This window comes from Cottoperca gobio, chromosome 10, assembly GCF_900634415.1.
Source record: "Cottoperca gobio chromosome 10, fCotGob3.1, whole genome shotgun sequence".
NCBI classification, from domain to species: Eukaryota; Metazoa; Chordata; class Actinopteri; order Perciformes; family Bovichtidae; genus Cottoperca; species Cottoperca gobio.
Genome location: NC_041364.1, coordinates 3,294,976 through 3,310,990, shown reverse-complemented (window position 1 = coordinate 3,310,990; position 16,015 = coordinate 3,294,976). Strand labels below are relative to the sequence as shown.

General features: G+C 40.6%; 1 protein-coding gene and 1 long non-coding RNA gene across 2 annotated transcripts in view; one reads left to right on the top strand and one right to left on the bottom strand.

The window, feature by feature from the left end:
• The first annotated feature begins 610 nt into the window (after nucleotides 1-610).
• Nucleotides 611-4,923, top strand: LOC115014936 (catechol O-methyltransferase-like). The gene is made up of 4 exons (XM_029442089.1): nucleotides 611-907; nucleotides 1,797-2,059; nucleotides 3,276-3,472; nucleotides 3,847-4,923. The coding sequence occupies exons 1-4, from the start codon at nucleotides 819-821 to the stop codon at nucleotides 4,183-4,185; spliced, it is 888 nt and encodes a 295-aa protein (XP_029297949.1). The 5' UTR covers nucleotides 611-818; the 3' UTR covers nucleotides 4,186-4,923.
• LOC115014938 (uncharacterized) overlaps nucleotides 3,426-16,015 on the bottom strand; it is a 103,628-nt gene continuing 91,038 nt past the window's right edge. The window contains exons 2-3 of the long non-coding RNA XR_003832958.1: nucleotides 3,815-4,139; nucleotides 3,426-3,733 (exon numbers count right to left, since the gene is read on the bottom strand). This is a non-coding gene — a long non-coding RNA (uncharacterized LOC115014938). The remainder of the gene's footprint in view (nucleotides 3,734-3,814; nucleotides 4,140-16,015) is intronic.

Sequence of the window (16,015 nt, the reverse complement as noted above, 5' to 3'; positions counted from 1 at the left end):
CTTCCACCAGTTTGATTCTGGTACACATTAAAAGTAACAAAGTAAAAAGTTGAGTAAACTAAGTTTTCCTCCATCAGGCCTATACAGAAGGATTAATAGGCGTAATGAAATGGTTGATTTAATAATATATAGCTAGGGTGGAAAAAGTTTTCTGTTTTGCTCCATTAATTTAGTTTTAAAGAAAGCCCGAAAGTGAATTAGAAAATCCATCTTTATCTTAATGGTACATTCAAATTCAATTCACTCTAAATACATTTTAGTTGTTGTTATTTCTGGGGATTAAAACCAAGTGTTTTGCTGCTGAAGTCTTTAAAAAAAACATCTAACATAATATAAAATGTTATACTTAAAAAAAACATAATAAATCGACACAATTAGGGAGATTCCTCAAAAGGAGAGGTCACACACACACACACACACACACACACACACACACACACACACACACACACACACACACACACACACATAATCACTAGTGTAACGCAATATACCAAACAACATTAAAAAGCTATTAGTTAATGAAACTATCCTAAATGAAATCCACAGCTTGGTGATATTCTTACATCTTTGCTGACCTCTTGTGGAATAATGCGGCAACACTTCACGCTGGGAGGAGGCGCTTCAGGCTGGCTGTGTGTTCATTTGTACTGAAGCTGTGTACTCACTCGCCACTCCTCTTTTCTATTCCTCAGGCTTTGATTTCCTGGATACCAAAAAACACTTTCGTGGTTTTCTTTCATTTGAACTTCCTCCCAAAGTATCTGTGTGTAGGAGGAAATCCCGGTTTGTGTTTCGGTCGACCGGCTGTTTCCTCCATGCTGCTCACCTTCACTTCCAGCAGTGACATGCCACCTGTGTGTGACAGGACACACTCTTTTATCTGGACGGGCAACAGGGCGGTTTGGCAAGTATTACACCTCTACTGCAAATAGGCTATTACTTCTGAAATCTGTCCAATATCCGTGTTAAAATGTCCATTTTTAAATGTTTTATAAGCTATAAGGATATTCATTATCCACATTCTTCCAACTTTAAACTGAAGAACATTGTTGTAACTTTGTGATAAAGATGCAGTTGCTATAAATCAAGGACAGTGCCTCCTAATAAAGATGGATCAGATTAAAACATGGACAGGTATTACAAAAAACAACTTGATATTAATAAAATGTTGGCAGAAAGGATCTATTTGTTCCATTGTGTCATGTTTGGTGCGTCTCCCAAAGCTTGCCTGTGGTTGTTGATGATCTTCAGTGCCTGTAAAACGAGTTTTATTTATGGAACCACAAAGATCTATTTATGTATTCAGTGAAAACACTTGATGTAGTATTTAATTGGAAATTAAATAAGTCTCTCTGCCTCTCATGACTTATAGTTTCCTACATTTAAAAGGTGTAATGATTTAGGAATTGAAGCGTGTCTACGGGCTCATGCCAACATTAGTATTTTGAGAATTTGAGGTGCATCTCCATAATAACTGCAGTCATAATGTTAAAAAGCTATATTTACAAACTTAAGTAGAATCAAGTGTGAAACAGGGAACAATCAACTTCTGCGTACCAACATCCAGAACATTTTGTATTTTTATATACTGTAACTTTTCTTGCACAAACAGAAATCAGAGGCGTGATTTAATAAGATCAGATAAGACAATCAGAATTACAAAAACTGAAATCTATGTGATACCAAATGTGACGCTTTCTCTTAAAATCAGTCACACACACACTCCTGTGTTGATATCAGATTGTGTTCCTTTCATCCGTAGGTTTCAACGGGTCTCACTGTCTCCTTCGCAGCTCTGAAATGTGGCTCGTGGTCGTTTCTGTCCCGCTGCTTCCTGCCATCCTCTTGGTATCCGGTCGTTATCGTGCCAAAGCTGCCGCGCTGTGCCATCGAGCTCTGGCCTGGGCGCTGAGGCTGCTGCGAGGGAGAGTGTGTGTAAGGAGCACCCACGCCTTCGTGTTCTCCAAATGCACCCATGGCAAAGCTCACAGCGTCCTGGAGACCTTTGACCTTTACGCCGACACGCACCCCTCCTTCTGCATCAGCCCACAGATGGGTCAGTATTAGAATCCCTTTGATTACCAAGTGCATTAAGTTACAAGGCAGCGTCTTTATGTGAGCAGTGCACAGGATATCTATTTAAAATCTCACAGAGGATTTCTTTAAATGAACTGCTGGGAATTCAGTATTTAGTATTCAGTATCTATGGGCTGTAAGTTCATCACATTATTTTCATAATACACCACTTAAAGGAAGTTCGGGTGTTTTGAAGCGGGGAACTATCTTATTTATAGTCGGTGTGTACAGTAGATGGCGGTTGGCACGCTCTTTAGAGACAGGATTCACCCCACAGGAGCAAAGCTATGTGCTGCTGTGGACGGGGGCAGCAGCAACACATATTTTAGCCCCCGAAAAGAAAGACCCACTTAAAAAAATCAATATCAGTGTATTGTGTATTTAGAATATTTTCATTGCTTTACCTTGCCGTCAGACAACCCTCACCGATGTGGAACTGCAGCAGTTATCTTCACTCTATTCAAAGCCACCAGTCTCCATTGACAAAAGCAGTAATTTTACCTCACGGACCACGGGAGTTGCTGGTCTACCACGGCTTTTATCAGTTAGTTAGTTTGTGTTATTGTGTGACTTTGGTTAGTTCAGATTCAGGAAAGTCAGAAAAACCCAAACAAAGTAACCGATGGAGGCACCGGTACACAAGCAGCTCCCGTGTTCTTTAAGGTAAAATTACTGTTTTTTTCAATGGAGTCTGGTGGCTTTGACGAGAGCAGAGATAACAGCTTCAGGTCGTTGTCAGAAACATAGACTGTACAGCTCAGTCTCAGTTAGTTAGTTAGTTAGTTAGTCTCACAGCAAGGTAAAGCAGTCAACATATTCTAAAAATAGCGTACACTGATATTGATCTTTTTAAGTGGGCCTTCCTTTTAGGGGGCTAAAATACATTTACATAAAATCCAAACTCAGAGCGTGCCAACCGCCATCTACTGTAGGAAACACTGTGGATACGTTCAAAACATCAGGAATATCCCTTAACTTTTACTGTATTCTGCCCACAGGTGATTTAATCGAATGAATTAGCTATGGAAACTAATGCTTCCTGTTTGGAAAGTCCATGTCCACAGGAAAACTAATCACGCTCTATGTACAAATAACACAATCAGTGTTCAAGTCAATAATTAGTCAGACATGAAAAGGAAATGTCAAGTCATCATCAGGCCCATAAAGAAATCAGCTGTTCCTGTCCTCTCTGCCAGGTGAGGCATTGGATGACGTGGTGAGGCGCATGCGTCCCTCCAGGGTGTTGGAGCTGGGGATGCACTGTGGCTACACTTCTGTCCGCCTGCTGCGTCTGCTGCCCCCTGCTGGCAGGCTGATCACAGTGGAGCTGGACCCTCTCACTGCAGAGCTCGGGGAGGAAATCATACTGGTGGCTGGCTTCAATCACTCCCAGGTACACCCAGGGGAAATGAACTTTTAACTTTACTAAAGTATAATGGATGATTTTCTCTCCTTTAAGACTCATATTCTGGTGAAATTGAGTTTTTATTTTAGAAACAAGCCCAAAAGAGAAGAAGGCACATCTGTTGAAGAATGAGTTGTGTCTTATAATTCTGTAATTTGTTCTTTCTTTTCATTTTAAATTGAATTATGTCTGTTTTCTTGCCATGTTCTTCGTGCTGCTGCCGGTCTTTCCCAGTGATGTCTCTTACTCCTGGTTAAATAGCAAATATAATAAATAATTAAAAAGGAAAAGTAGCAAATGTATTACATCATTGAACTGAGGGATTCGAACCTCTCTTCCTGTGCTCTTCTGATTCTCTGCAGTTCCAGGTGTTGACATCCAGCTCAGCTGAGGCCATCCCGACTTTGCGTTCATTTCTTGATCTTAATCACGGGACCAGTGAGGGTCTCAAGCTGGTGCTGATGGACCACGACCCCCAGCAGTACCTTCCAGACCTGCTGGCTCTGGAGAGAGAGGAGCTCCTCAGCCCCTTCGGCTGCTCCGTCCTTCTGATGGACAGGAAGCAAAGAGATCTCAGAGAAGTGCTGGGTCACATCCGAGCGAGGCCCGACTGCTACAGCGTCAAGGCAGAGCTTCAGTTCATGACGGAGATCTTCTACCAAAAGGAAAACACAAAGACAGAAGGTGAAGACAGAATGTAAAGATGTGGGCGTGTGCTTTCAGTTTGTGTGGACGATACCGACCAGCAGTGTTAAACACTTCATCATATACTTAAAAACTCAATTAATTTATACGATTTTTAACTGTTGTTGTTTTTCCTCGGATGACAAAATAAAAAAAGCATTTATTTATACCATATATTTTACAATATTGGTATGTAAAACAGTATTCATGCTTTAAATGACTCATTCATTCTAAATATATGAAGGTGTTGCTGGAATGAATTTACAGCAGACAAGGAGAGTATTATATTACATGTTTTATTATTTGGCCCCCAAATGACAAACAAAAACACATAATGATACAACACACTACCTACTGTTTGTAATATTAATAACATCTCAAAGCTGCTTGAACAATCACAACAAAAGAAACAAAGAAGAAAACGAGCAGTGGTGTAGCGCAGGGTGACCACTTGGTGGCGCTCTCTGCTCAACCTCAGGAATTGAACTGGGTTTGACAAAGCCCCCGAGCCTTTAAAGGGAAATGCCACACATTTTAAGAACGTACATGTTATTCCTGCACTTCAGGACGGCTCAATAAATACTAGCAAACCTCTTCTCTTTTGATACAAACAGGAAACTTAACCTCTGAGTTTGTGACACCTTATGTGTCCGGATTTATTCGTGACGAAGAGGTGGATCCACAGCAGACTGGTTTTCACGACACTCCCTCTTGTGCATGTTGTGATATTTACTCTCAGACCCCATTGTCAATGTTTACAATTAAAATAACATAAAGCATTATTGGAGAAATGTCTCCCAGCTGTTCCTCCTTTCTTACAAACATCAGCATTCGTGCACAAACTGGCCGTAATGTCTCCGATTTAGAGTTCAGACATGCGCTGCATCCTAAATGAGGAGAACCACTGTTGTCCTGTGGGCACAACTTTCTGATTGTGCCTCTAATGGCACTGCTGAGGCTTTCATAGCAGCTGGAAAGCCATTACATGGTTTAGAGACAATTTAGTGAAGCATTTAAATAAATAATATTGCTGCAAAAACACAATTTAATTAAATGCAATATTTCCAGGAGCCCATGGGGGAGTCTGGACTCGGGGTCATTATTGTTACACAACAGTGGGATGAATGCAAAATTATACAAAGTTTACTGCAGTTAGAGAGACAGGTGGAAAAAGAGAGTACAATATGCGTCACTATAAATTAGACATGGATGTCAGGCATTACATGGTCGGGGATGAGAGCTGTTTAAACCTTCATTATGAATGTTTCCACACAGCAACACAGGTAATGGAGACGGAAACATTCATGAATACTTTATAATCTCATAAATTGATCATTATTTGCACAGGAAACTACATTACAAGCATACAGGTTATTGTGTCCTCCCCCCAACTGGTGATACTTGTTAGGAGAAGTGCAGAAGCATAAACAGCCGACTGATTAGTAAACAGAGTCCGTCTCACAATCAGGATCAAAAATACCACAACTTTAATTCCAAATTAAGACGTGCACCATTTGGAGCAAGGGGACGCCCACTCCGAGGAAGTGATTGCCTGCATGAAAGTCAAAGCACTGAATATTATTATCGCTAATTAGCAATCTGGAACGTTTCACTTCTGAAATAGCAACATTCAGTTTGTGTGTAATCGTCTGTGAGGAGTTTTGGAACGAAGGAAATTGTGTCTTGATGACAACAAAGAGTCTTCGGGTTGTGATTTCTGCCAGAGTTTCGTGTCTTTGTAAATATTAACTGGAAGTTTTTGAATCAGTTTTACCAGTTTTTTGGAATTATGAATTGACATTCCCATTTAATAAAGAAATAAACTTTGTATTAATGACAGTAATTTGACTGCATGAGTTTTCCGCTAACCTTTGTTGTGTTGATATTTACATATTTGTCTGTATCGTCCTGCAACACAATGCACTAACAGATGACACTTTGATACTGGCAGGCATTAAAGAGACAAACTTACAATCATTGTCGCTGTATGCAGCATGTCCCCACATGGCCAGTCTGTGTATGTAATTACACAAAGTAGACCAACTGGAATGATTGCTCATTAGCTTCCAGAGTCTCCCAACTTCCCAACACACAAGTGTCGGAGCCAGGACGTGGTCGATTTCTCAGCTGTCAGATGTGATTTAACATTTCCTTGGCCTCCTTTCAGAGTAGCACCAGTGCACACAGTGATGTACAATCGGATGTAAACACCACGCTCTCTGACCGGCCCAACCTTCGGCCCTTCCTCCAATTTCCCTAAAAAATTCCAACTTTAATGGGTTCAATTTCGGGGTTCGTCCTTCATCGGGCTTTGAACTGCTCTCTGTGCTTACGGGGGCCGGAGAGCTGATGTAAACACAGCTTTCAATTATAAATCAAACTCTAAAAAAAAGAGCCACACTCCACTGCCCTCGAGCCCTCTGCACAAAGGCCCAGCCTTCAGACCCAAACGCCCCACAACGCACTGCTGGGAACCTGCGGCCAGCTTTTCCCCCTCTGAGACCGAAGCCTCTACAGAGGCTGTGAGCGCTAAAGTTATGCAGAGAGTGTTATGCTCATCATGTGCACGTTATACCGTATTCTGTACTACACTTAAAGGTGCAATGTGGACAGACATTTGATTATCAACAGTGTGTGAAGAGATGTCTGCTGAAGTTAGCATGCTAACTGACTAGCCTCGGCTCGTCCTGTCTTGTAATACCACGTGTTCCTCTAGAGGCGATAGTGATAGTGTCACTGCAGCGTCAGTCTGTCCTCCGACCAGAGGACCAAGAAGTAGAGCTGCACCAACGGCGTGCCAACGTTACATCCATGACCCCCGCACATGTTCATAGTTTGTTTGGATCAATTTCAAAGTGGCAAAGAATTGATACCATGTGACTGTAACGTCCACAGCCTTCTGTTGTTGAAGTCTGTTAGGATTATTTTGTAGAACTTCTTAGTTAAACCTGCATCAACTGTCACTCTTCTTTTAGCTCGGTTTTGGTCTCTACCAACTCAGAGAAATATTTCCCTCTTTACCTGCTAAACGCTCCGATATCATCACAAGCTATTCGCCAACTTTGGTGTAAAACATTCTCTACCGGCGTGTCTAATAGCAGCATAAACAACGTGTTTACAGTACGTCATATTCAATTCAAGCCATGTGAAGGAACAAAGACGTCTGGTTCATCAGCGAGAGTGGGCAGAGTCAAAGGAGGCACTTGATGGCCTCTCCAGAGACCAAGAGACTTCTATATCTGGAACACTGTGATAGCCCCCCCCCACCCCAACACACACATAACAGAGAGTATACGCTTGTATCTGTGTGTTTGTGTCTGACGGTGCAGCTACAGTGTGTGTCTGTATATCTCTAAACATACCTTCTGTGTATGGCTGCAGAAGGGAGCGTCCATGCATTGTTGAATGAGACTGTATTCATTATTTCATACGATATAAGACTTATTGTGATATTTAATTAACCTCTCATGTCCTAACCCTACTACCTCATTTATTCACACTTCACACAGTTTAAATGATTAATGTTAAAATGTTTACATCATCTCTAGTTACTAAGTGTGCTAAGATGCTACTGGAACAGAACCAACATGCTTTACTAACGATTGAATAAATAGCGTAAAGATGGTTTATGAACAGTATTGCTGTGAGATACAAGCTGTCAGAGGATTTACTTATGTCTTACCTCCACCGAGGAGGTTATGTTTATTCAGCTCGGTTTGTTTGTCTGTTCGTCTGCAAGATTACGGGAAAACTACCGGCCTGATTTTAATGAAACTTGGTGGAAGGGTGAAGCGTGGGCCGAGGAAGAACCCGTTACGTTCTGGAGCAGATCTGAATCAGTGGGCACAAATTACTTTTCACTTGTTACATTGCGAGAAAGGACATGGTCTTGGCTGAAGTCTGCGTTCTCTATATTACTAGGCCATGACTACATGGATGTGTTCCTTTACTTCCTATCATTCTGATGAGTGTCGGCGAGTGAAACAAGAAAACGCTCAAGTTCTGTCTTTAATCTGTGGAAGGATCTGACAATGTGAAGTGACTCTACCACCTGCCTGTGACCCACACACACACACACACACACACACACACACACACACACACACACACACACACACACACACACACACACACACACACACCCTGTGGAGAGAGGGGAGATTGAGAGAAAATGGACCTCCCACCATGCGGTGTCTTAAGAGGGCTGAAGCCTCTCACAATTTACTTTCTCTGCTCCGGCTTGAAGAGACCTCCTGCGATCCAGATTTTTTATTTTCAGGCAGAAGCCAGACATGCTGTCCACATCTCATACTTCAGACATTAAGAGCACTTACGTGGAGCTGAGGGAAAATTGGACAAGCACTACAACAGTCCTCAGACATTTTCATTATGACATCAAATGGTGACATCTTGTGGTGCCTGTGGTCTAGAGCTTAGTGCTTAAGTTATTGACATATTTTAATAATGTTGCATTACTATGATCCTTTGTAAATTTCAAAACATATTTCTATTATTTTTTATACTTCTTTCAGAACAAAATGTACAATACTAAAGGATTTAAAATGGAACAAGTGAATAGTGTGCCGCCAGTTTCAACGCTAACTACTAAAGCTGGCAACATACCGAGCCGGCCTGATATATCTACCAAGCTTGATGCTTCATAGTTTGATAGTTTTCATCTTAAACATCACCTTGCTCAATACTTTGCATAATCATGTAGCATAATGTAGCACAATGTAGCACAATGTAGCACAATGTAGCATAATGTAGCACAATGTAGCATAATGTAGCACAATGTAGCACAATGTAGCATAATGTAGCACAATGTAGCACAATGTAGCACAATGTAGCACAATGTAGCACAATGTAGCACAATGTAGCATAATGTAGCACAATGTAGCATAATGTAGCCTACTCATGCACTAATGGACCTCTGCTGCACGTCATCTCATCTCCCTCTCAAGCCGTGCACATTTCCTGTCAGTCAGTTAAGACAGAAATCCCGCCTGAGATAATCTTAGCATTGACCTCTATAAATATGACCAACATATTGTGTATTTCACATATTTTTCCAGTGTAAACCGCTCAGTGATAACACGCTCTTAAAAACATTAGCTTGACACTCGCTAATGTAGCTCAAAGATATCTGCTGAAACTAACGCTGGCGTCTTGCTAACTAATAACCAAAAGATTAGACATTCCTAATGCGTATACTTTTACTGCACTAAGGGACATTTCTGCTTTTAGTTTCATACTTTATGTTGTGATGGCTGATGGTAGTTGTTTGAATATGTCAAGAACATTTATTGGACTATGGCGTATAATCATGACCAGAGGGATTCTGCTCAGCCTCTGGGCCCGTACAGGAGAGCAAGACAGAGACACACAGAGAGGGTCGATGAGGCAGGTGGGGGGGGGGGAGAGACGCTTGGTGAGGAGATGGAACAAGTGCAATTACTTCAATAAACGTACATCGACAGGACATCTTATTATCATTGACCTTTTATGTATTATTCAAGAATTTTCTTAGCCCACCAGATACAAAAAATAGTGTCCAGTGTGTGTGTGTGTGTGTGTGTGTGTGTGTGTGTGTGTGTGTGTGTGCCAGTGAATGCAGCCAAATGTTCTTTCTCTTGTTCAGTATGGATTGGACTCAACTGTTTTATTAATGGATCAATTGTGTTTCTGCATCATCAACCTTTCAAAGCCCACTAAGGGTGCATCGATTTCAGCATGAAACACACACAAAAAGGTGGCTGGAGAAATGTGAATTCATTGGTCTGTAGGTTAGCAGGGAAATAAGGATGAATAGACACTGAAATGTTCTCACAGGTGAGCAGAGGAGTGCTTGAATAACATGCACAATGTATATTCTCCTCGTGTAAGTAAACACAGCCTCTGTGTTGTTCCCAAAAACTGGAATTGGTGCGTAAAGAATCAGCGAGGCTGCATGTAAATGAATTAATTCTTTAAGTTTAAGTTATAAACCATAAACACAATGAAACGTTGTGTGGCCTTTACAGGCCTCTGAATGTTGTGCAGCTTGCTCAGGGTTGTATTTATGAGATAAAGACAGCACCCACTCACACATGCCCCATCGTGCCCTCACAAGAACAGCCCATAATGACCTTATTTCAGAATGGAGAGTGATTCCAACAGACTGCCATGAGGAGGAGAAACGCTTATGAAGCCACTGAGTTTATTTCCCATGAGTCTATCCTGCTGAAGTAGCCATAGATATATTAAGCCTCCAAGCGGAATAAGCATCGTGTGACTTGATGATAGTTAGTAGTGCCACAGCTTTATTTGAAATTTAAATTGCGTTGTATTCATTTCTGACCGACACACTTGAATCGAGTCCATCTCTGAGTCCATCTCCATCCCTAATGGCATAAATTCACTTCCAGGACGCTCGCCGTTTCTTTTTCACTGTAGTATTTCATGCGATGTCTGTTGATTCCCTAATGACTGCTGTGAATGTTTAATCTGATGCAACGCCATGGTCTCTTTCATCTCATTTGAGAATGGAGGACAAGTGTTCCTCAATCCCCCCGTGTAGACCCTCGTTTTATAAGCCCACACGAGAGGAGGACGCAACATTGCTCGTCGTCCAAATGGACTTTTCATTAGGACACAGAAGGGTTTTGGGTCACAGCAGCCGCACAGCTGATTAAAGCTCAAACAATGGAGCAGCTTGCAGACCTGCAGCATTCATGTCCATTTAGTCGCTGTTTTCTTTGTTACTGATGTGAATCCAGGTGTGTGTGTGTGTGTGTGTGTGTGTGTGTGTGTGTGTGTGTGTTCATGTTGGGTGTGATGTGAGGCATTAGAAGGTCCTGAAGATGTTTTTTGTAACATGCTTCATTTCTCAAGATCATCAAATAAAACGTTTCCTTATGATCATAAAAATATCGTAAAATAATGTTTTTCGCAAAGAATTCTGGCGACCACATAATGATCATTTTGTGATAACAGGAAATAAAAACGGAACAGCTTGACACCTTGGAAAATACGCTTATTTGAGTTATATTAGAAGATGAACAAATCTGTTCACGCAGCTCAACGTAAAGGCTGGAAACACAGCTTGCCTGCAGCTCTCTATTCTGCTATGATATGGGACTATATAAATATAATAACAATGATTGAATTGAATTATATCTCATTTACAAAAACATAAAGTAGTTATGTGCAGGTAATAAAATCTGCAGGTTCGGGACGTCACTTCAGTTCTGCTCACAACTCCCTGTTAACCCTTTGGACAGAGCGCGGAGCATTATGAGCTGGTTACAGTCTCTATGCTAAGCTAAGCTTATCTCTAACTTAATATGTGCTGTACAGACATCACATGTCTAAGCATTCCTGCAAGTGGACATCATGAAGTAACTATGTTGTTGCACGCTTTCTGTAAATGTTGGCTTCAAAGCTGAGGTTCAAAGTTCATCATTGACTCTTCTACAGCTTCCAGTCGCACCTGCCGACCTTTCTAAGAGTTCTGTGCTCCGATGTTTACTTTAAAAACGTGTGTTCATGCAATTTTGTATTCTGTGCTTTGGGCTTCAAAGTGTCCACTAACAAGTAGAGCATGAAAACAAAATCCAATGTTTATTGTGGAAATGTTTGGAACTAATCCGCCTGCTGTCGGGACAATGTAGCAGTTTCAGGCTCTCAGTAACTGCTGGTTATCACACGTCAGAATCCAGGTGCGTATACCATAACACTATAATACTGTGCCGTATGCCCGGTTGCACGGCTGTGTTTGGCACAATAATATTAGATTTCCTTTTACTATCACTCTCTGCCCCATTTCATGGCCATTACCCGGTGTAGGCGGGTTGAGAGCAGACAAGAAAAAAAACCCTTCAATCCCAAATGTTCCCTTTTTCTCCGCAGATTTATTGTAGTTCTTTGATAGGAAAACAAATGAGTGTATGATGTGGGACGTGGCACCGGGACATTAAGTGGGTAGAGGTTGTAAATCAGACGCTGATTAAATCTGTCTGGGCCAGAGTTGTCCATTTGCCTTGAGTGCAAATCTGACCTGATTTGGGTGATTTTCCTGACAGGTCTGTATATCACTGCGGGTGTAACTGCACTGTGGCACATTCTGCAGCATTACAGCTATCCCTGGGTCTATTATACTTCAAAGGTACAGTATCCTCGATAGCACTTATATGACTTGGGGGGGAGAAATGTTGAAGAGTAAATGGAGAACATCACATGTTGTTGTCCTGAGTTGTGTCTTTTGGTAGAACATGGATTCAAATAAAAGAAAAGCTCCACCGGCTTTGTTCTTTTCTCTCTCGCTGCGTTTCATCAGGAAAGTGCTTTTTCTTGCTTTTGAAAAGTCCGACCTGTCAAGGCCAGTTTAAGACAGAATACTTTCCCTCCTGTGCTCTCCGCTCGGTGCTGCTGCGAGGCAGAAGGTCACCTGCTGCAGTGTCTCAGGTTCCCCTTTAATCGGGTAGATGTGCAAATAAAAATGTGTGTTTTAATGACTTAAACCCTGAAAGCAGTCGAGTGCTGTTAATAGTAGAGATGCCAAACTAGGAACTACCAGTCATCTATTGGGAAATGTTCCTTTATTTGTTGGTGCTGCATTTCTCAGTAGTTTAGTTTATTGTGAATTACACACAGTGGATCTTTGTATCTTTCACTAAATACATGGTACAGAGTCAGAGGCTCCATACAAGGTGCACATCAGCTCAGTGATAACCATTCACACACACACACACACACACGAAATGAAATGTGAAGCTGCTCTATGACAATCCAAATCTTCAAAGACGCAGTGCAGCATGAACATATGAGAAGAATACATCAGGAAACATTGTCATTTGAGTTAAAGCGGCTATAACAAACATTCTTATAAGGAAAAATGAATCAAAAGAAGTTGCTGATAGAAATGAAGCCACACAGGATCATCACCCAGCTCTGCAGCTTTACTCTCATGATGCCATTTTTGGGAAAAAGTTAGAAGTTGTTTTCATTAAAAGAGCTAAAAAAAACATAGAGCCTCAGAAAATCCACCTGTCTTTGTCCTTGTGTGTGTTTTCTGATTTGTCACCTGCAAAGAAATGAACAAAGATGATCATACAATTATATTTGAGCACATTCAACCACCTGAATCAACAGAAATGCAAAGTGTGTGTCTGTTGCGGCCCCTTTGTGTCATTAACATGTGTCTAACGTATGTTTTTGCATAAAGACTAGCTCCATCTTGACATAATGTAGGTTACAGTCGCTTTGTTTCTGCCACGTGTAAAAATATCTTTACTGAAGTACAAACTCACCTTTTAACATAACAAGTTGTCACTGGAGCTGTAATGTATTTCTGCACTCTGTAAGCTTTGGTCCTTTTATAGCTGCTGAGAGGCAACAGTGAGCGTGTTAGAGAGCAGCTATATGAATCCAATCACAAGCTCGTGGCATAGCAGCTCGTTAAGTCTTCACAAAGCGTTTGGAATCACACCGCACACTGTCGTCACGAGTAGAATATGGGTTCTCGACCTTGTTTTTCATATTATTCGCATTGCTACGCATTATCATACGTTGTGTAGCTTTTCTTGTCAAGTGCAGACACCATGATAATCTGTGGACATTCAGGAAGAGAGAAGCGCCCATAATGAGAGCGATCTGTATGCACGCTGTGTGTTTTCCGCTGTTAGTTCTTGGATTCGAGATGCAAATTGGATCCCACAAAGCCTTAAGAGTCACCTAACGAACCTCTTAATGCAAGCTTTGATTGCGTTTCACTTGTCATAAAAAGTGATTTGAAAGCCTCTCTGTCTGCATTAAATCTCCATAATGAAGCAAGACAAAAATGCCATGGTCATTAGCACATGGATTACAATTCTGAATCTGCTGAAGCTCATTATGTCGAGGCTCGTGTGCAGGATGGAGATTATTCAGAGTTGAAATGGCCAAAAAAAAAAGTTTTATATTGGTGTTAACATCTGTTGTTTACTACGATAAGATGTGAAGTGTCTGTGTGGTGCAGTGACATACAGTATGTGACACTGGGCTCACTGCAGAGCACGTTATATACTTTGTCAATCAGCAACATTTCCACACACATAAAAGTGATTTAAATATTCTAATACAAGCCCTATGATGTACTGGGCCCACCTCTCCCCCAATGCATGCTGGGAGAGGCTCCACCTGAAACAAGGGGGGGGGGGGGGGGGGGGGGGATTTAAAGATGGCTTCTCTCATTCTTGTACAGTTGCACCTGTTTTGATTTTATAAAGATTTCAATAAAATAGATTAAAATAAGGTGAGAAGAGAAGATGACGTGTTAATGAGCTTTAAACGAGCTGATTTAGTTCATTTCGCACAAGCTTTTACATTTTTTTAGTTTCAGCCAGGCTAGCTGGGAGCGCTCGCTCTCTTTATGCTAAGCTAAGCTCAACATCTCCTGCTCCAGCTTCATATTCAACAGACATGAAAATGATGCTGATCTTCTAAGTCTCAGGAAGAAAACAAATGTCATTTAAGATATCCAATAACACAGGAGATGGATTCAAAACTACTCGTGTGTTTGAGACTTTGTGGTTTTGTGCAGCAGAAAAGTTAACTTTTTCAACTTGAAGACAGAAACCCATCTGTAGGTTGCTCCATAAATCAAGACACCTAACAAGGAAAGAAGCTGAAGCTCAGCTGTATAGGTTCCGAGAGCTAACGTTTTCCAATTCTACTTCTCTGTAGAGTTTCCTGTCCCTGTGCAGCAGCTGCACATATACAGCAGTAACTACGGCCGACCTTGTGGGTCTCGCCTCTTGACAGTGCGCTTGTGTTTGTCTCTGTGTTATTCCATAAATACGAGATAAGGGCCACGGCAGAGCCCATGTGTAGCTGTGTGGTTAATTGAGACGTAGCATCAGTGACCCCGGTGTATGCCTAAGCCCTCCACGCCACCGCCTATCACTCATGCTGGGTAATTGGTACGATGTAGCTACAGAGAGCTAGCATCTGCACAAACTGAATAGTTGTGAGTGACAGAGTTGAAGGGTCTCTTTTGGACAAAGGGTATGTTTGGTTTCATGAAGAAGCTAGAAGGGGATGCAGGTGACACCTTTCTGCTAAATGTTCTGTGTTCATTTAGAACATGCACAAAGCTGCAGACAAGATCAACTTCACAACGTGCTGATGAAGAGAAGATCACACTTTCATTCATCGAGACGATCCGCCCTCAACATGAAGCTGTGCGTCAGAGACGACCTCTGAGTGAGGAACCTCATTCAATACTTCAAATATAAATACTTCATGTATAAATACTTTATATATAAATACTTTACATATAAACCTCATTCAAAACTTCAAATATAAATACTTCATGTATAAATACTTTATATATAAATACTTTATATATAAACCTCATTCAATACTTCAAATATAAATACTTCATGTATAAATACTTCATATATAAATACTTTATATATAAACCTCATTCAATACTTCAAATATAAATACTTCATGTATAAATACTTTATATATAAATACTTTATATATAAACCTCATTCAAAACTTCAAATATAAATACTTCATGTATAAATACTTCATGTATAAATACTTTATATATAAACCTCATTCAATACTTCAAATATAAATACTTCATGTATAAATACTTTATATATAAATACTTCATATATAAATACTTTATATATAAACCTCATTCAATACTTCAAATATAAATACTTCATGTATAAATACTTTATATATAAACCTCATTCAATACTTCAAATATAAATACTTCATATGTAAATACTTTATATATAAACCTCATTCAATACTTCAAATATAAATACTTCATATATAAATACTTTATATATAAACCTCATTCAATACTTC